We start from the raw sequence: 21,525 nt of genomic DNA, 5'->3' as shown, positions 1-21,525 counted from the left end.
AAACAGAAAGAAACAGAAAGCAATGAAGAAGAGGCAAACCTGATTTTGAGAACAGTTGAATTTGAAATGCAGAGGAGGTTAGGGATGCAATGCTAGGGTTTACCGTTTGAGATGAAATGTGAGAGTGTTTGTGAGAGTGGTGTGTGAGAGTTTCGGTTCAGAGTTTTAAAAGGGAAAAATGCATTTGGCCCAAATTAAGTGGCCTGCTGAGAATTTAAATTATTGTTGTCACGCAGCGCTCGCTGCTGCTTCGCCTAGCGAGCAGCTAGCGAATCTGCTCGCTACTGCTTCGCCTAGCGAGCATCAAGCGAGCATGACAGCATTTGCCTTTTCAAAGACAACATTCCAGGTATATTTCAGCAAGGTCATAACAATTGGAATCCCACTACAACAGAACAGAAAAACTGTAAATACTTACAATGTTGGGGTGCCTCCCAACAAGCGCTTGTTTAACGTCGGCTAAGCTCGACGGTGTGATGCTCACAGAGGAGCATCCAACGGATAGCACAGCTCTCGCGATCCACATGACCGCCAAGATAAACCTTCAAACGTTGGCCATTAACGGTCCAACTGTCCTTCTTTTCCAGGTCCTCAATGACAATAGCTCCGTACTCCTTAACTTCTTTGACCCGAAATGGCCCTGACCATTTTGATTTCAACTTTCCGGGGAATAACTTCAACCTGGAATTGAACAAGAGGACCAATTGTCCGGGCACAAATTCTTTCTTTCGGAGCTTTTTGTCATGGTATTTTTTTACCTTTTCTTTGTACAACCAACTTGAGTGGTATGCGGCATTGCGCATCTCTTCCAACTCAAGCAGTTGCACCTTCCTCTTCTCACCGGCCAAATCATTTTCAAAATTTAAAAATTTCAGAGCCCACAAGGCTTTGTGCTCCAATTCAACCGGCAAATGGCAAGTTTTACCAAACACCAATTGAAAAGGAGTTAGGCCAATTGGAGATTTAAAGGCGGTACGGTATGCCCATAACGCTTCATCCAATTTCTGTGACCACTCTTTTTTCGAATTAAACACAGTTTTTCGAGGATTCTCTTAATCTCACGATTAGAGACCTCGGCTTGCCCATTAGCCTGTGGGTGATACGGAGTTGCCACTCTATGTGATACACCGTAATATTTTAAAATGCTTTCCAACGGTGCATTACAAAAGTGTGACCCTCCGTCACTTATCAACACTCGGGGGGTTCCAAAACGGGAAAATATGTTTTTCTTCAAAAAATTTATCACCGTTTTCGCATCCACCCGAGGTGAGGCAATCGCCTCAACCCACTTAGAAACGTAATCAACTGCGACAAGCATATACTCGTTACCATAAGAGGGTGGGAATGGTCCTACAAAATCAATGCCCCAACAATCAAATACTTCGACCTCTTGGATATTTTGGAGAGGCATCTCGTCTCTCTTACCAATTCCACCGCTTCTCTGGCAACTATCACAACTTTGCGCATGGGTATGTGCGTCTTTGAAAATAGTGGGCCAATAAAATCCTGACTGAAGGATTTTAGTGGTCGTTCTCACCCCATTATAGTGTCCGTCGTAAGGCGAGTTGTGACAATGCCAAAGGATGCTCTGCGCTTCATCGCCAGTAAAGCATCTCCTTAAAAGGTTATCACTACCCAACTTAAACAAGTACGGGTCATCCCATACGTAATACTTGGCATCCGAAAGAAACTTCCTTTTTTGGTTCGAAGTTAGGTCGGGAGGCACAAAACCACTTGCCTTGTGGTTTGCAAAGTCTGCAAACCACGGCCTAACTTGAACTTTGAACAGTTTTTCATCAGGAAATTCTTCCCGGATTTCCTTCTCCGACGCGGTAACCTCCACATTCACCAAGCGGGATAAATGATCCGTCACCAAATTTTCCGATCCTTTCTTGTCTTTGATTTCAACATCAAATTCTTGCAACAAGAGGATCCAACGGATGAGCCTTTGCTTCGAATCCGGTTTGGTGAGAAAATATTTAATCGCCACGTGGTCGGTATACACTACGACTTTAGACCCTATAAGATAAGATCTAAACTTTTCAAGCGCATACACTATCGCAAGTAATTCTTTTTCAGTTGTGGCATAGTTAATTTGAGCCTCATTAAGAACTTTACTTGCGTAATGTATCGCATGAAAATTTTTCTCTTTTCTTTGGCCAAGTACCGCTCCAATTGCATAGTCGCTTGCATCGCACATTAGTTCAAAATTTGAATTCTAATTTGGAGCGACTATAATCGGAGCGGTAACCAATTTTTCTTTTAAAGTTTCAAAAGCTTGCAAACATTCATCGGTTAAGAGAAATACCTGGTCCTTAGCTAGCAAATTGCTCAAAGGCTTAGCCACCTTTGAGAAGTCCTTGATAAAGCGCCGATAAAACCCGGCGTGCCCCAAAAAGCTTCGGATTCCCTTCACATTCACCGGAGGAGGTAACTTTTCAATCACTTCAACCTTAGCTCGATCAACTTCAAGCCCCCTTGAAGAGACTTTATGGCCAAGCACGATCCCCTCGGTCACCATGAAGTGACACTTCTCCCAATTAAGCACAAGATTGGTCTTTACACATCGTTCAAGCACCGCTTTCAAGTTTGCCAAGCATAGACTAAAGGATCCACCAAATACCGAGAAGTCATCCATGAAGACTTCCATTGTTTTCTCAATAAGGTCGGCAAAAATGGCTTGCACACATCGTTGGAAAGTCGCCGGTGCATTGCACAACCCAAAGGGCATTTTTCGGTATGCAAACACTCCAAACGGACATGTGAAAGCCGTCTTTTCATGATCGGCCGGGTCAACCGCAATTTGGTTATACCCGGAATAGCCATCCAAGAAACAGTAGTATTGTTGCCCCGAGAGTCTTTCGAGCATTTGATCCATGAACGGGAGTGGAAAATGGTCCTTTCGAGTTGCGGTATTCAACCTCCTATAATCAATACACATTCGCCACCCCGTTGCAACTTTGGTAGGGATCAATTCATCCTTGTCATTCCGGATCACGGTAATTCCACCTTTCTTCGGAACCACATGCACGGGACTAACCCATGGACTATCCGAGATCGGGTAAATCATTCCCGCATCCAACAACTTTACAACTTCTTTTCGAACAACCTCCTTCATGGTAGGATTTAAGCGGCGTTGAGGTTGAGCTACCGGCTTAAAATCCTCTTCCATCAAGATCTTGTGCATGCAATAGGAAGGGCTAATTCCTTTTAGATCGGAAAGAGTCCAACCCATGGCTTCTTGATTTTTTTAGCACATGGATCAAGCGGGCTTCTTCATCATTTGTCAAAAGGTTGCTTATGATGACCGGCTTTGCTTCGGTCTCATCTAGGAATACATACTTCAAAGTAGAAGGTAGTATTTTCAATTCAATAGGCGTTTTTTCGTCAGTAACCTCCTTCTTCAAGTCTTCTTCCTCAACTTCCCACGGTTGTAGTTCGTCTAAACTATCAAGTTCCTTTAAGCATTCCTCAAGAGCTTGCTCTTCTTCAACGGTGAAAACCTCCAATGAGTCGTCAAGAGCTAACTCCATAGGAGATATCTCATGAATATGCTTAGAAACCTCCAAAACTGCTTCTTCGATCACATCGATGCGAAAGCTATCATTTCTATCTTTTGAATGCTTCATTGCTTCGAATAGATCGAATGTTACTTCCTCATTTTGGACTCTCACCTTCATTAAACCGTCATCAACGTCTATCATCATTCGTGCGGTTTTCATGAACGGTCGGCCCAAGATGAGCGGAGCATCATCATCTTCTTCCATATCAATAACAATAAAATCGACCGGGAAAAAGAATTTGTCGACTTTAACCAAAACATCTTGGGCTACGCCATGAGGATGGGTTGTCGACTTATCCGCCAATTGCAACGTCATTCGGATGGACTTAATTTCAATGTTGCCAATCCTCTTTATAATAGACAAAGGTATAAGATTAATGCTTGACCCCAAGTCAATTAGTCCCTTCCCGACATAGACATCTCCAATTTTAACTGGCAAAGTAACTCTTCCCGGATCAACCTCTTTTTTCGGAAGTGTCCTTTGAATAATGGCACTACAGCTCGCATCTAGGACGATGGTCTCCGGTTCCGTATACCTCCGTTTTTTTGTAAGTATGTCCTTCATGAATTTGGGATACTTGGGCATTTTCTCCATGGCTTCGGCAAATGGAATGTTTATTTGTAGTTGTTTAAAAATATCCATGAACCGGGCGTAATGCCGTTCATTCTCCCTTTTGGACAGGGCATGAGGATAAGGAAGGTTTTGGATTGGAGTAGTGCTCACTACCTCCTTTCCCTTTGCAACTCTAGAACTCCTCCATCTAGGCTTTTTCACTTCCTCCCCCATTACTTCATCACTCGTATTTTTCTCAATCTCCATACTTTTTTTTCTTTTCAACTTCACCATTCTTTTCGTTATTTTCAACTTCTTCCTCCTCACTCCACTCCCCCACTTCACCATCAATATTTTCCTCCACTATTTCCTCCTTATTTTCTTTCTTTTTCTCTCTTTGTTCACTCTCAACTCTTTTGTTATTCTCACTCATCAACTCCTTCCCACTTCTCGTTGTGATCGCCTTACAATGCTCCTTAGGATTTATTTGCGTGTTTGCCGAAAAGGAAGGACCGGTTTGTTGTTCCACGAGTTGCTTAGCAAGTTGCCCAACTTGAGTCTCGAGATTTTTTATAGCCGCGTCGTTGCTTTTTTGATTTGCCATTGATATTTGCATGAATTGCGTCAATGTCTCTTCCAACTTAGAAGTTACGACCGGCGGTTGCTGAGATTGATAAGGATTTTGGGGAGGGTTTTGACGGCTAGAAGAACCACCTCCATAACCTTGGTTATGGTAATAGTTACTCCTAGGTTGGAAACCTTGGTTCCCTTGGAAATGTGGTTGTTGATTTTGAGGGTTTGGTTGATAAGGTTGTTGTTGTTGTTGTTGTCGTCTCGGTTGGTAGTCCCTTTGGTTTGCCATGTAGTTTACATCTTCGAACCCCGGAGGTGGACAGGATCCGGTGTCATGCTCACCTTTGCAAAGCTCACAACAAGCTATTTGTTTAGCTTTAGGAGGTTCCCTCAACTCTTTTATTTGCTGCGTTAAGAGTTCCACTTGTTGTGAGATGAGTTTGTTTTGGGCAAGGATGGCATCGTTCGTCCCTAGTTCAAGCACTCCCGGCTTTTTCAAAGAGTTGCCTCGACTTTGACTCTGAAGATCATTTAGAGCCATTCGATTTATGATATTTGTAGCTTCTTCGGCACTTTTAGACAATAAAGAGCCACCCGAGGTAGCATCCAACAACGTCTTGCAATTTGGTTGAAGTCCATTTTTGAAAATATGGATTTGAGTCATCTCATCAAATCCATGCCCTTTACACTTCCGAAGCATGGATTTGAATCTTTCCCATGCTTCATTTAAGGATTCATTGATTCCTTGTGCAAACACCGAGATGGCCGTCTTGGATTCCATGAACCGGTTATGGGAGAAGAATCTTTCGATGAACTTCTCTTCTAACACGTTCCAGTCTGTCATGACGGCTGGTGTTTGATCTAAGTACCAATCTTTTGCTTTGTCGAGCAAAGCGTGGGGAAATAATCTTCTGAATAACGGTAGCTCCTGAGCCTGATCCACTCCGGCCGCCAATGCTATCTCATAAAATTTTGTGAGGAAAGCAAAGGGATCTTCATGGTCCATTCCGGTGAATGGACTTCCATATAATAAATTGAGAGTTCCCGTTTTCATCTCAGCTTGCCTTCCCGTGTGGTTGGCAAACTGAGCAGTGTTTCTTGGACTGTTTATGCATGGAGTAGAAATAGGCGGTGGTGGTGGCTCCATGTTAGGTATGAATGGTGGTGGATTTGTGGTAGAAGAACTTTCTCCTTGCTCTTGACGTTGTCTAGCCTGTTGCCTCCTACGTCTCGTTTTGCTATTAAGCCTCCTTGCGGTTCTCTCGATCTCAGGATCAAAAAGAAGTTCGTCCACAGGGATTTGCCCTCGCATAAAACGTAAGTTGCACACTAAACCAAACAAATTACAAGCACAAGTCAAAAATTCGAAAGCTAAAACTTAAACAACTATTGCGATGCTCGCAATATCAATTCACAATCCCCGGCAACGGCGCCATTTTGTTGATTGTAATTTTAAGTGTCGGGTTGTTGTTATCGTATCCACAGGGATTGTGAGATATCACCGCCTTTCGACAGTTGTATTAATTCTTAGCTTAAGGTAACAATGGGGTTTTGGTATTTGTCACGGTATCTTGCATAAAAGTATAATAAAATGCGGTAAAAGTTTTGGTTTGAATATTTGAGAAATATTGCCAAAGTTAGGGTTCGACGATCACTTTGCATGTATATGTTCGATCAACAAGACTTATAAACTCCTTTAGATGATAAATTATTTCACAAAGTCCTCCCAATGTGTTTATCTCTAACACACATTGTGAGTTTTCCCATTTTGATCCATTGTTTATCTCTAACACAATCTATCAAAATGACAACTTTTTGGTTCAACCTTATGGTGAACAAAATCATTCATTACTATCTCTAGCTAACAAACAAGATTGGATGAAAACCTAGGTTAAGAGTTGGTAAACATCTCTCGATCATAAACCAACACAAAGAGTTTTCAATAAGAACAAAGTTTTCACCATATATTCACCATTAAAGAGTTTACAAATGAAGATCCTTACATTTACACACAAAGCTAATGATCATCTACATCTAACCTTGCCAAAATGAAGGACTTAGCTACTCATTTTCATGGTAGCTTGGTCAACAAGTTTCGGAAGAAGGTTGATCAACATCCGAGTCGAATAATCGAGATTGGATGGGAATCCACCTTCTTTTTGTGAAAGATGGTTAAGAGATGAAGAAAAATGGTTTCTAGGTCACAAAAGATCCTTAGAACAATGCTGTAAAATATCTAGAAAAAGTACAAAAGTATGGAAAAAATAAGGTATGGCTCCAAAAAGTAGCCCTTGCTACTTATAGAGCTGTTACTGGGTTGTCATGCTCGCTAGGCGAGCAGAATGGCTCGCCTAGCGAGCCTCTAAATGAGGCACCTGAGGCACCTGCGCCCAGAGAAACAGCCTTTCCCAGACTGTCATGTTCGCTGAGCGAACAAAACCTTCGCCTAGCGAAGGTCACGCTTCAACCTTCGCTCCAGCGAGCTTGAGAGGTTTTGCTACTGGAATGCTCACTGGGAGCTCGCTAAAGGCTCGCCTAGCGAGTGAGTGCTGGCTGCGCTTTTCACCAAGTTTGGTCGTGTTCGCCACACACCTCGCTGGAAGCTCGCCTAGCGAGTGTGGTCATGTTTGCCACTGTAAAATACTGGAGTTTTTCGCTGGGCTTTCGCTGGACGCTCGCCTAGCGAGTCTTTCGCCACAGCCCTCGCCTAGCGAGCAAGCTGATGAATGCTTATTTTCTTTGATCCCTTTGCCAAATTTCTTGTGTCTTCACTTTCTATTATTTCATGCCTACTTTCTGCACAATAACACACAAATCAAAGGTACCAAGATCGTTTATCATTGAATTGCATTTCATCCAAAACAAAGGTGGTTTCGAACACTTTAGCAAGGAAATGGAGTGAAAGATGCCCATATTTGATAGCTCAAATAAGCACTTTGGGCATCTAACAGTGTCCTACAAAGAAGCTTAAGAAAGTAACACCGGAGGAGGCATGGTCAGGATTCAAACTGAATCTGAACCATTTAGGAGTTTTTGGTTCTGTTGCATACCGAGATGTTTCGGGACAACTTAGAAAAAAGCTTAATAATAAGGGAGAAATGATGATACTTGTCGGGTATCACTCTACTGGTGGTTACAAACTGTTTGATGCTGAAAAAAGGAGGATCGTGATCAGTCTGGACATTGTGGTCGATGAATTGAAGAAAGTGGAGTAGCTGTTAACTGGTTACGAGCAGTCGTTAATCAATTACGAGCAGTCTTTAACCAGTTACAAGCAGGCGTTAATCAGTTACTAGAAAGTTATAACCGATCACAACTTCGAAATTCCAAATTATATGGAAATGAGAAGTGCATAACAACCCGTCATCGAAGCCCGAAATGAAGGTGATGTTAAAAGATCAACAAGGCAAAGTGAATGATGATGGTGATTTCATCCATTTTGCACTTATAGCTGAATCTGAACCCGTTAATACAGAAGAAGATTTAAGTGATCCAAAATGCATTTGTGCTATGAAGGAGGCGCTGGAATCCATTAAGAAGAACAGTAATTGGGAGTTGGTTGATTACCGGATGGAAAGAAGCCAATTGGTATGAAATGAGTGTTCAAAGTGAAGGCAAATCCAAGGGTGAGATAATCAAGCATAAGATTCAATTGGTGGCTAAGGGATTTCTGCAAAGAGAAGGCATGGACTTTGAAGAGGTATTTGCACCAGTTACTAGGATTGAAACCATTAGGCTTTTAGTTGGTACTGCAAATAACCACAATTGGCCCATCTATAAAATGGACGTCATATTTGCGTTTTTGAACTGATCGCTTGAAGAGGAGGTATATGTACGACAACCCCTTGGTTTTGTTGTGAGAAACCAAGAGCTGAAGTTCTACAAGTCGAAGAAAGCGTTATATAGTTTGAAGCAATCTCCAATATCTTTGAATAAAAAAATAGATGGTTTCCTAAAGGATTTTGGCTTCAAAAAGTGTGTATCTGAGCACAGAGTATATGTGAAGACAGATACAAGTAAATGAGTGATTATCCTTTGTCTATATGTAGACAACTTGTTGATAACAGACAACAACAAAAGGCGTATTTCAAAGTTCAAGAGTGAACTTATGAAAGTGTTTGAGATGATCAACCTTGGCCTTATGACATACTTCATTGGCATTGAGTTCCACAAATCCAAAAGGGGCTGCTCATGCACCAAAGAAGGTATGCTCTTAAGATATTTAAGAAGTTTGAAATGGATCATTGTAATACTGTCATTACTCTAGTTGAACCAATGTTGCAGTTGTCTAAGAATGAGGATGATTGGATCCTTGCGTTATTTGTGCAATACGCGACCGAATTTGGCATTTAGTGTCGGTATTGTGAGTAGATTCATGGGGAGACCGAATGTGTCTCACTTGGCAACAATCAAGAGGGACCTAAGATATGTCAAAGGTTCTGTTGGCTGCTGAATTCTCTTTCCCGCAGCGGATATAGATAGAAAATGCAATTGCTCGATTTTACCGATTCTAATTAATGTGGAGATAAAGATGATCGAAAGTCTACAACTGGATACATCTTTATGTTAAGTGCAACATCAATCTCATGGTGTTCGAAGAAGGAACCGTTAGTTGCACTCTCATCTTGTGAGACCGAGTACATTGTCGCTTCGTTTTGTGCGTGCCAAGCTGTGTGGCTTATGAAACTATTGAAGCAGTTGGACATCAGTGAGGGTGAGGTTGTTACACTCATGGTTGACAACGTTTCTACGATTAATCTTTCTAAGAATTCAATTGCACACAGGAGGAGAAAGTATATTGAGATGAGGTTTCACTACTTGCGGGAACTTGTTAGTGAAGGAAGGTTAGAATTGGGATATTGTAGAAGTGAAGACCAAGTGGTTGATTTGTTGACTAAGAGAGTCATAAAATGATGTGTTCAAGAGGTTGAAGATGAATATGAGCATGGAAGACTTGGAGCACTTGAATTATGGTGGTGTGTTGAACGTATTTCAAGTAATTCAAATGATGTAACTAGTTAACACAGGGGTGTAATCGGTTACAATAAGGTCAACAACACTTCCAAGTAGCAGAAAAGTGAAGATACCATAGTTGTAAATGATTAACCTGTGGTGTTAACCAGTTACCACTGAATGAATTTAATTTCAATGTCAACTGTAACTGGATAACCAAATGGTGTAACCGATTACAAGCCCAAATTTTGTACTTCTATGTTATTTCATTTGGTTGTTTTGGTTCTCAATCATAATGTAACCTTTGTATAAATATAGGATGCATTTATCCTATGCTAATGCCCCTCTCTCTCTCTCAATTTTCCTCTTTTACTCTCCACATTTCAAGTTCAAAGTTCCAACAATTCACATATTGTTATAACACTAAAATTCATAAAAATATCTCCCCAATAATACCATCCTCAATTGATATGTTATCTTCTATACCAATGAGAGTTTTCCACGGATGTTCCTAGACGTTAATGGTGTCACCTTTGTTGATGACCAACTTGTCATGAAGGTTTCATTTGCAATCCGCAACACATTGTTCCTATTTTACATTGTTCCTATTTTGCCTGAGTTATTTTTATTCACAACACATGTCCTTGATTGCGGGTGACTGAAGTGTACTTATCTATACATTGGTAGATGGCCGTAAGTCAGTCGGAGGTGACTCAGGTTTCATCAATGATGTTGCATTCATGCAATTCCATGGACGTATGGCAGCCGTGAGAGGCCAAACTCCAAACCCTAGCAAACCCTCTACACAATATATATTCAATAAACCCCAAGCTTAAATAATATAAAGGTACAGTTTGCTGAACTTTCTGATCAAATATTGTGTATTTCTTAATTGTATTTTTCGTATCTTTTCACTATAAACAAGGATTGTTATTCTAAAACTATATAATACAATACAACAGAATATCTTTTGTATACCACTGATATTTACAAAGTGGAATAACTTCATTTGCCCAAGATTAAATTGCGATTTCTTCATGTCAAATCATCCTCTTCCATCACTTTTGCTTCCAAAGCATCCTTAACTCTGGTTAAAAGGGTTGACTTCCAAGATTCCTAGAAAGAAACAGTTACATGGTAGATTTAAAACATGTTTTTGGCTACCCCTTGAAAATTGCAAAATGACCATTCAATTAAAAACAGAATGATAGAAACTCTATGAAAGACTGACACAATCATGGACACCAGACACGATACTAACATGTCGACACTAATGATGAAATAATTGAATGTAAATAACATTTGTCAGTGTCGAGTGAACATTTTTTTCCTCTCATACTCATTACTCGGGTCTTGAGACATAGTGATATACCAAGCGGGTTATGCTTTCAAACTCCTTGACTACTCGAGTAAAATTTGCAACATCTTCATTGTCAATTGATGCAGCCAAATCCTGAATTTCGATAAAAACTTTCAAACCATAAAACAAACAGCGATCAAGAAAAGTAGCAAGCCGAACAAGCTAATACGCCCAGAAAGTTCCCCCACTTACAGCCAAAAATTTGTATTCGCGAGTTTTAGAGAATGTTAGATCCAAGTCCTACGCGATGAAAGGAAAATATGTTAAAAGTATGACTGAAACGTAATACTCCAATATCAAGAAGAAACATAAAAAGAACCTGATAACGCTCCAAGGCGTTGGTAATTGCGACAATATCCCCTCGACAAAGCTCGCAAAGGCCAGAATTAAGAAGATACCCTCTGACTCCGTATTTCAATAAATTGTTGTTCAAAGATTGTTGCGCAATATCTTCATAAATTTTAATCGCCTTCTGATATCTGGTAAATATCAAAGAGATCAATATGATCCAAGTTTTTATGACTTCTAACTCTAGTCAATGATAATTCCACGCACACCATTGAAAAATCGCATCGAATGGAACAAAAAGAGAAACACTAACTGTTGAAGTTGAGCAGAAAATTGTGCAACTTTCTGTTTGCACTGGATCACAGAGGTCGTTGAATCCCCGCGAAAATCAAAAAGTTCAGCAGCCCTCTCGAAATATGATCTAGCATTCTCTATGTCTTGATCGAGCTCATATAACTCGCCGATTTCCTTAATACATAAAGACAAATTTAAATCTTTCAAATGGTTTAATCTTGTTATCAAAAGTTTAACAATTAACAGTATGCATTTAAGATGTGTACACGAACTAAAACAGAAAGTACCTTGCAATACCTTGCAGCCATGATGTGTTGACCGATTTCGGTGAAGATAGTTACTGCTTGATTCAAACATGTAATAGCTCCTTAACATATCAAAACATAAGCAACAAAAGTTACTAAAGTTATGCTCAAGGTTTAAAAATAACGTTCCGCGACCGCGACAAAACGTTATTGGCAAGTTCTGATGCCGATACCGTTATTCACTATTTTTATGTTAATGAACAAATTGTGGTTAATTCACACCGCAACGATCGCAATCAGTGTGATAATATATATACAGACCGAAATCGCGAAAATCTTTACGCGATTGCAACAAGACCGCGACCGATATTTAAAACTTGGTTATGCTTAATCATTAATAAATAAATCTTGGCATTCAAATCTCTATAATAAGCACCTTTTCTAGATGTTTTGTTGAAACAATGAGAAGCATCTACATAAGCCTTAGCAGCATCAAACTTGTTATCTAACTGTATCATCATCACCATCATCATCATGAATGTAAACTCAACAACATCACAAAATTCAAATATAAAGTATGAAACATCATAGTAATGAACCTTGATATGACATTTAGCTGATTTGATGAAGATTGAACCTGCTTTCTCCCCTGAAACAAACCAAACCAAACCAAACCATCAACACATTCCACACTTGAAATTACCATGATACCCCCAAAGCATCCTCACAACATAGAAAGCTTGAAACTTTACCAACTTGGTAATGAAAAAATGAATACCCAAAAGTTCAAATACTTAAATTAACAATTTATGATTTGAATCAAAGTGAAAAATCATGATGGGTGGTGATGGTTATGATGCATGAAACCAAATAAACAAAATAATCAAAAAAAGGTGATAAGTGGAAGAGAAAGAAACATGATTTGGCGAGTTTGAATGATTTAGCAGATTTGAGGAAGAGTTCAGCAGCATCTTGATAATTGGAACCAAACAAGGCGCAACAACAAAAGAGCTTTTTCTCCGCTTTGTTAGCGAGTAGTTGTCCCGTCGCTATGTGATCAGCCATTGGATTTTTGGAAGAGAGAATGCAAAACTGCAAGATGCTGATGTTGCTTCACATCATAGGTAAACTTTATATAAGTTTGTACTATTAAACATGAAAAGAAATTATAAAAACTTAAGTATATGTGAAAATTTTCAAAATTTTGTGAAAAATATTTAGAGGTGGCAAAATTAATGGATAGAATAATTTAAATTTAGATTGAAATGCAATTTTGTTTTTTTTTTTTAATATTCTTCATTTTAAAAATTAATTTTTTTTATTTTTTTATTTTATTTTATTTTAATATTGGGATTTCTTTTAAAATAATCATTTTGTTCAAAAAAAATTCGAAAATAACAAATATTTCTAAAAAAAATTACCAAAATAACCATTTTTAGAAGAGGATGCGCCAAATGAACTAGCGCATCCCCTAAGCTAGCAAAGGAGGCGCCTAAGGCATTGGACTCCTCATGAGGAGGTGCCAATAGCATTGGTGCATGCATTGACCTTCATGAGGAGGCGCCAATGCCCCTGGCGCCTTAGTGGTGCATGTGGTGTATGTGCCAATTCATCTGGCGCACACCCCTTGTATTATTATTTTTTTAATTTTTTTTAATTTTTTTATTTATTAAATAAAAAAGAGTAATGTAAAAAAAATGTATTCATGTGGTAATAATTGGTTACATTGGACTGACAATAAACTAATGACCGACCCGATCAAAACGCCCCATGTTCCATATCCAGGTGCGTTAGTTTGTCTCCGAGGTCTCCCACGATTTGCTTGAGGTGTTTGAGGTCTTTGTGTGCTCACCTAATCGAACGATGGCTGGTGGGAAGGTCCGACAGAAGTTCCAACGGTATTTGACAGATGTGTCATCATTTGTTCCCAATATCTGGAGGGGCTCTGGCCAGCGGCGCTTCCGTAATGGAGTTCGGTGCCCATGTCATCGTAGTAAGGTTGTTGGGGTTGGGTGGATTGGGGACGATATAGTTTCCCAAATTGGGTCATTGGATCGTTTTGGAAACAAAACAATGGTTCCTGAGGCGTACTATAGTTAAACAATGGTTGTGTGTTTTTGTGATGAGATGTTTGAGTGGTCATTGGTGGAGGGCTATGATGAAGTGACCCATATGAATCATCTGGACTATAGACAATTGTGGTTGCAGGGTTTGATTCTTGGTTTTATGGTTGAGTGGGTGGTATGAATGGATTGCGACGTTGGATGGTTGGTTGTTGGGTGGATGGCATGAACGGGTTACGAGGTTGGGTGTTTGGTTGTTGTGTGTATGTGGTAGGTTGATGTTGTGAGGTTGCTTGTTCGATTTGGGTGGTTTGACATTGGTGTTGGGTGGGGAATTGTTGTGGGGCGTACGATGACGAAGCTAGTTGGCGTGGATCCATCAAATACCGCGGCTCAGATACAAATTGTTGAGTTGTTACCGATCTAAACCATGCCATATATTATTGAGTTGGTCTTGCACCATGGATGTCTGGTTCGTTTAAGATGTGTTGTCGTCGATTCCTCCATTGACGACACATCTCTTTTGTAAAGTCTTTCTAGTCAGAATAATCCCATTGTGCATCAACCCTTTTTTGATGCCAATTCCCCAAACACGTGGGAGGTTTTGGAATCTGTTGTTGCATGCCGAACTGCAGTTTGACCCGGTCACTCTGGTGCATTTCCACCATAGTGAATCGGATAATCGGGGTCTTCGCCGTCCAAACTGCAACATCGTCATGGTTCTCATCATGATCAAGACCCAGATATGGCCTCCAGATAAACTGTAACGAAACAATTAGATGAAAAATAAGTTGATAAGTATTTTTAAATTAAAATATAGTTGTGTAGGAGTATTACATCGTCATGTCCAATGTGGTCCAATAGATTGCGATAAACTACAATAACGTGTTTCAGACACTTATTATAGTTCATCCCCCTCACTGCCACCTTAGATAAAAAAAAGTGAAAAATATTAGTTACTGTTAATTGTAATATAAAATATAATTAACTAAATGGTAAAGTGTTAGACTTACTTAGTTGCAAACGGGAACATGAATGGATTCTCGTTTATCAGGGCGAGCGACGACATTCTTGACCAACCCCAAGCTTGTAGCAAATACGCACATGAAAAAAAAGTACATGTATTCTTTTTTGCAGTTTTACACATTGCACTATATAGATGGGCCAACACAGCTGAACCCCAACTATATGTGTTTACCTTATTAATGTTGCGTAACAAAGGTAAATACATATTATTCACTGAATTACCTGTACTTTCTGGAAACAAAAAATACCAAATAAAATCATAATATAACACCGAGCTTTAATTATTTTCTCGTACTCGGTTGAATCTTCGGACAATACTATACTGGCATAATATTGTTTAAGGTATTTTAAATTTATACCTTACCCCCTTGCTTGACCGGATTACTCTCCCTCAGTTTCGTCGTCTAACAAATGGGCACCCAATAATTCATTGCAGATAGAGTTGTCTTGGTTAACTCTACCATTCACGGCCTTTCCATATATACGGAGACCCAACAACATGTATACGTCCTCAAGTGTGACGGTACACTCACCGATCGGAAGGTGAAATGTGTGGGTCTCGGGTCTCCACCGCTCCAACAAAGCAAGAATGAACTTGTAGTCCACCGAGTACGAAATAATGTTGAGGAGATTTCCAAATCCATATCCTCTAATATATGGTTCTATCAAAGGATCGTGGGGTACATATTCATGTACACGGCATCTAAAACGCTTCGGATCCTAATAACAAATAAGTAAAAAATGCAATAATAAGAAAAAAATACATAATACAAACATAAATAACAAAGGTATACAACTTAAAAACGGAATAAGTAAAAAGAGAGTGATAACATACAAATGTCGAGATATTCTCGAGTGTTCCTCTGTGTTCATCACACATAGTTAACATAGACATAATTTGATGTTGCAGAGCTTGAGTGTGGCAGAGAAATAGTGTGACAAATAAAGAGTATAGATGAGTAGTGTTGGAGATGATTTGATATTGTGATTTGAAGGTTATTTATAGATGAATGAGTTAGTAGGTTTGCAACCTACAAAGCATGGGATTGGTTGCATGTAATGACAAATGACAAAAGTAGACTATCCTTTGTCTGAGGCGCATGCATGTGAAGAATCACATGCAAGGAAGATGCGCCCTTCCTCTTGGCACCTGCATGTGATTAGTCACATTCAAGGAATATGCGCCCTTCCTCTTGGCGTCTTGGTGTAAATGAAAGGAAGGGGTGTCCTTCCTCTTGGCGCACATGTTGCTTTATGACGCCTAGGGAATGGGCGTCTGTTTGGAATATTAGGGCACAGAGATTCCTTGCTTTAGAGATTCCCTGGGCGCATGTGTGTTATTCTCATTCTTGTCACTGCATGTGGATTCTTTTCACTGCATGCACGGTCAAGTCTGTACAGACGAACCAAGTGATCAATGAGTTCAATGTTTACGCTGTTTAGGCTATGCAGATGAACAACTTAGCAATGCATTCAATTTCAGTAAAGAAAAGAAAGTTAGGTTTTTAAAAAATGTCTTCCACACAACATTACATGATTAGTGCCCATATCGAAGGTGAAATATTTGATCATCAGTTATTCGGTTTTTGTTTTCGAAACACAAAGGTAATTCGGTTTACAATAAATTGACGATCAACAGTCAACGTTCAACGGTCAACGTTGGGGCCACATGACAACAAATTTTGTGGAATCAATGAACTCTTTCTTCAAAGGCATCTGTAACCTACCTATAACCGCTTTGGTGCAGGCAACATATTTCAGGCTAGGGGAACTATTTGAGAGTCGACGTTCCAAATGGAGTTCAGTGTTGCAATCTAGGCAGTTGTTCGGTGATGCTTCAATGAAACTCATTAGACATGAAGCTACCAGAGCAAACACACATGTAGTTACGATGTTTGACCGCGCTAAAGGTTGGTATAGTGTTGCCGAGTCCATGGGTCATAATGAGGGCATGCCGATGGGACAATATAGAGTCGAACTAGATAAAGGTTGGTGCGACTGCGGGAATTTCCAAGCCTTTCGTACGCCCAGCTCCTATGTCATTGCAGCATGCTCAAAGGTGCGAAGGGATCCGTCCTACTTACTATTTGAAGTTTACAAAGTCACCAGCCTATCAAATGTTTATAAAATTAGTTTTTCCGTAGTGGTAAAAGAGGATTACTGACCAAAATATCAAGGGGACATCGTCTGGCACAACGAAGTTATGCGAAGGAAGAAAAATGGTCGCCCAAACAGTACCCGGATTCGAACCGAAATGGATACGGAGAACAAAATGGTTAGATTATGTAGTTCATGCCGTCAGCCAGGTCACAATCGTAATAATTGTCCTAGTGTTGGAACGAGCACAACCAGATAAATTCACATGTACCTCTATTGCAATATATGAAAAACTAAATTTATTCTATATTAGACGTTTATGACGAAAGTACCATTACATAAACAATAACACAAAAAGTTAAAACAACTAGAATAGAAGAACTATGCGATTACAACCATCAAAACAATTTTGAACATGTAATGCATCATCCTACGAGCGTCTTGGTCGGTCTTAATATCCACCCATTCACGCACTTGTCCATTTTGGTTGAACGTGGTCACAAGCCATTGTATTCTTCTAACCCGTTCACCCTCTCCAATTTCTACCTCTAACCAACTGTACAACGTCCGATTAAGACGTCCAAACGTATTTGTGTTCCAGAGTCGAATCTGTACCGGAGCCGCAACAGCGGAAAATATTACATCGGCATTTCGCTTCTGAATGTATGCAGACATGGTTAAAACACATAAACTTGAATGTGAGTGGGGTTGAATTAGAGAAAATATGGTAGTAGGGGATGATTTTGTGTGAAAAATATTGCATCAAAGGCGTGGTATTTATACAGAGTGGACATAAAATACATGCGCCAAGAGGGATGGCGCCCAAGATGACACAACATGCAGGAGCCAGAGGCATTGGCGCCTGCACTTAAGGCACCACTAAGGCACCAGGGACATTGGCGCCTCCTCATGAGGGTCAATGCATGCGCCAATGCTATTGGCGTCTTCTCATGAGGAGCCCAATGCATGTGCCAATGCCTTGGGCGCCTCCTTTGCTAGCTTAGGGGGTGCGCCAGTTCATCTGGCGCATCCTCTTCTAAAAGTGGTTATTTTTGTATTTTTTTAAAAATATTTGTTATTTTCGATTTTTTTTTGAATAAAATGGTTATTTAAAAAAAAAATCTAATATTGGTCTCTCATCCTATTTTGGGAGCAATTTTATTGACTTAATTTGACAAATTTAGGTTTTAAATGAAGAGTGAATTCAAAATGTTGAAAGAAAAAAAAAGTAAACTTGAGAACTAAAATATTGGTTTTTAAATTAGAGATAAAAAATTTCATTGAAAAAAATCAAAAATGATTTAACCTTTGGACATGTCGATTAATGGGTACTGATATATGAGAGAATAAAATGACCCTAATATCGTCGCCACCCCAACTTTGCAATTGGCGATGTATGGCTTATCCATCCCATATCTTTTACCATATTGTCACGCTAATCATGTCCCATCAACTAAGATGTTGGATAAATTGAGTTAAGGGCATATATATTTTGCTCAAGCGTTGCGAGCAACAAAAATAACAAACTCAAATCTTTCCAAACCAAGGTTGAAGGGGAAAGCGATCTACATCAGAATATCATAAGAAGAATATGAAAAATGTATGGATGATTGTAAGTACAATCTACATGTGCGAGTCATCACTAAAAAGGGCAACAAACCACTCACCTAGAAGGAAATCAAGGAAGAATTGAACAAGTTATGTCTTAATGTGACTAACTAAAAACTTATTGCTTTAGGGATTGGATTATTTCGAATTTCAATTTGCTTTTGAAAGGGACAAAAGGTTAGCATGGACGTTTAGCTCGCTAAACCTAAAACCTATGGTTCTGTTGGAGATTTTAGTATCATCAATGTATTTTAGTAGTAATGTGATTTACTATAGGCCGATGCAATTATGCGTTAAAGCTTGGAAACGAGTTAGGGGTAGTGCGGAGTGCACGCTCGTCGAGCCAACGTATAATTGAATGCGAATAATTGAAACGGGGTTCCAAGGGGCGAAGCCCCTGGCGGGGTGCGGGGCAGCACCCCGTTCGAAATTTTCTTTTGAACAGTTAAACCCTTTCCCAACCGACGTAACCGTTTCTGAACAGTTGCGTCTTTTCGGTTTCTGTTATTGATCTCCTATATAAAAAGTCATTTGGCCTCAGTTTGAAAATAGGATAACGAAACCAAACTTTCACTCTACATTCCTGAACATTTCTCTTTGCCAGAAACAAATTGTTCTTCAAGAATTATCCCCACAAAGATTTCGTGAACCCAGGCAAGAATAGGGTCGAAATACTTTGTTTGGAAAGTGTACGAACACGATTCTTCGAATTTATCCAGGATTATCATACCCGGTTCTCTAACAAACGAACAAAGTAGTTTCTGATAATCATGGCTGGAGGAAGCACCGTCAAGGAGATGACTACAAATTTCGGAAAATTGGACAAGTTTCAAGGACAAGACTTCAGGCGTTGGCAGAAGAAGATGTATTTCATGTTGACAACGTTGAAGGTGGTGCACGTCCTGTCTACACCGATTCCAGAACTTTTGGAGGAAGACACGGTTGAAAATCTGAGACGCAAATCAAAATGGGAGAACGACGACTACATATGCAGAGGGCACATTCTTAACGGTATGTCTGATCCCTTATTTGATATTTATCAAAACATAGAATCTGCAAAGGAATTGTGGGATTGTCTCGAATCCAAGTACATGGAAGAGGACTCATCCAGTAAAAAGTTCCTGGTGTAGCACCTCAAATTTGCACCTCCCATTTGTATATACATTTCATCTTTAGGTCATTAGCATTGCATAGCATGTTACATTTCATCAGGCAAGACTGGTCAGGAGATTCAACTGTGCAAGGCAACAAGAGCATTTTCCATGAGATCAAAGCCCTAGGGTGGTTCCATTGAGCTTACATTACCCAAGGATCATTTTGAAGCGACTTGGTCAAGTGTTGAAGGCTCAGAACTTATCAGTGCATGTGCAAGTCATCTGAGGCCCATAAAAGTCAACTGCAAAGTCAACTGTGGATTTGGAGGTGGGAAGTGATTAATGATGATTCATTCATGTTCAAACAAGTCTCATTTGGAATTTCAAACACTCACATTGAAGAATTTGAAGTCAGGTCAAGACTTTCCCAAAATAGCAAGTGACCTATAATTTGGACTTTCCAAAAATGGAAAGGTTTTGGACCAACTTCAACTCAATATTACATCATCAAGAAAGCTTCAAATGAAATTTTGTCCAACATGAAAGTTGAAGATCTTTCTCTCCCATTTCCAAAATGTCCAAGATCATGAATTTCTAATGTGTGGTTGAGGAGATATGATCCAATCATGGCAAAGTGTGTTTGAAAATTCAAATGGGCATAACTTTTGAACCAAAGCTCCAAAATGAGTGGTTCTTTTTGCATTTTGTTCATCATGACTTGTAGTTTCCAAAAATCTCATTACATGGCATAAATTTCCCTTGCATGATCATGTGCTTGCTCATGAAGATTTTTGAAGGAAATTTCATAAAATCATTTTGGTGGATCATATGCATACAAAACCATTTCCAAAGCTTGCATGGAGAAATTTTAAGTGATTTTGGGCCTCATGGTGGTACTGTTCACGCATGCATGAAGTGCATGAGGTGGAAATACCATTTTGCACATACACCTTATAACTTGTTAATCTTGATTAATTTTGGTTAAAACAGATTTTCAGCATCATTAGGAAGTGGTATATATTGTTAATCACAACTGTTTTCATCATTAACCACACTTTTCAGATCTAGATTCAAGAATCACCAAATTTTTCTCTCAAAAATATTTTACAAATTCTTCACACAAAAGCCATTCCTTTTGATTGATTCATGATCATGAAGCATTTTTGAGTGGAGCTGGACGTGGAATTGGAGCAATTGGTGCCATATTGAACCATACTCGAAGCTTGAAGAATCCATAGAGTTTGTAAATTGAGCTGGAACCACACGTGCTGGAGCTCCAATCTTTTCATTAATCATCTCACCAAGCATTATAGAGGATTTCTGGACCATCACAAGCCTTGAAACAAGCCAAACTCGAATCTGCTCTTCAAGAGGTAGGATTTTTGATTCTCATAATTCTCAAATCCATGTGTATGTTTGTGTAGATCTCGTGTTGTTGAGAATTCTGGTGAAAAAATTGAGTGAAACGGAGTATTGTACATGAAGTTATGCATGATTGAAGTTTTGATGTTAATTTTGATTTTCTTCGATTTGATCTTGTTATGGTGAATTATGTGTAAATGATTATTGATCTTGCATGAGCATGGAATAAGGAATCGATTGGTATAGGTTTTGTTGATTTCTGGATACTTTTTGAATTTTCTGGAAATTCACATGAAGATCATCATGATCTTCATCTTCAACCTATGAAGTTCATAGCATTTCCAGAATTGCTATGAGTTTGCTGCAAATTTGCTACGAAACATTCATGCATTTGCTACGATTCTGGAAAACGCGTTATGCTTAGGGTTAATTCAAAACGTCACTGTT

At 39.4% G+C, this 21,525-nt stretch overlaps 1 protein-coding gene across 1 annotated transcript; it reads right to left on the bottom strand.

Annotated features, from left to right (window-relative positions):
* Positions 1-10,504: 10,504 nt before the first annotated feature.
* On the bottom strand, positions 10,505-12,981 carry LOC127127364 (alpha-soluble NSF attachment protein 2). The gene is made up of 9 exons (XM_051056524.1): positions 12,746-12,981; positions 12,428-12,477; positions 12,265-12,337; positions 11,871-11,950; positions 11,603-11,757; positions 11,321-11,480; positions 11,194-11,241; positions 11,014-11,094; positions 10,505-10,757 (listed from the first exon to the last, which is right to left on the bottom strand). Exons 1-9 carry the CDS (start codon positions 12,891-12,893, stop codon positions 10,677-10,679), a joined length of 876 nt encoding a protein of 291 aa, XP_050912481.1. The 5' UTR covers positions 12,894-12,981; the 3' UTR covers positions 10,505-10,676.
* Between the last annotated feature and the right edge of the window lie 8,544 nt (positions 12,982-21,525).

The sequence above is a fragment of the Lathyrus oleraceus genome, chromosome 3 (genome assembly GCF_024323335.1).
Source record: "Lathyrus oleraceus cultivar Zhongwan6 chromosome 3, CAAS_Psat_ZW6_1.0, whole genome shotgun sequence".
Taxonomy (NCBI): Eukaryota; Viridiplantae; Streptophyta; class Magnoliopsida; order Fabales; family Fabaceae; genus Lathyrus; species Lathyrus oleraceus.
The sequence above is the reverse complement of the archived record's forward strand: the minus strand, read 5'-3'. Positions and strand labels throughout refer to the sequence as shown.

Excerpts from the sequence above, each read along its gene's own strand:
- LOC127127364 (XM_051056524.1), bottom strand. The coding sequence starts at position 12,893 with ATGGCTGATCACATAGCGACGGGACAACTACTCGCTAACAAAGCGGAG. Across the intron at positions 12,338-12,427 it reads CAGCTAAATGTCATATCAAG|TTAGATAACAAGTTTGATGC; the intron begins GTTCATTACTAT and ends ATGATGATACAG. Across the intron at positions 11,951-12,264 it reads CAACAAAACATCTAGAAAAG|GAGCTATTACATGTTTGAAT; the intron begins GTGCTTATTATA and ends TGATATGTTAAG.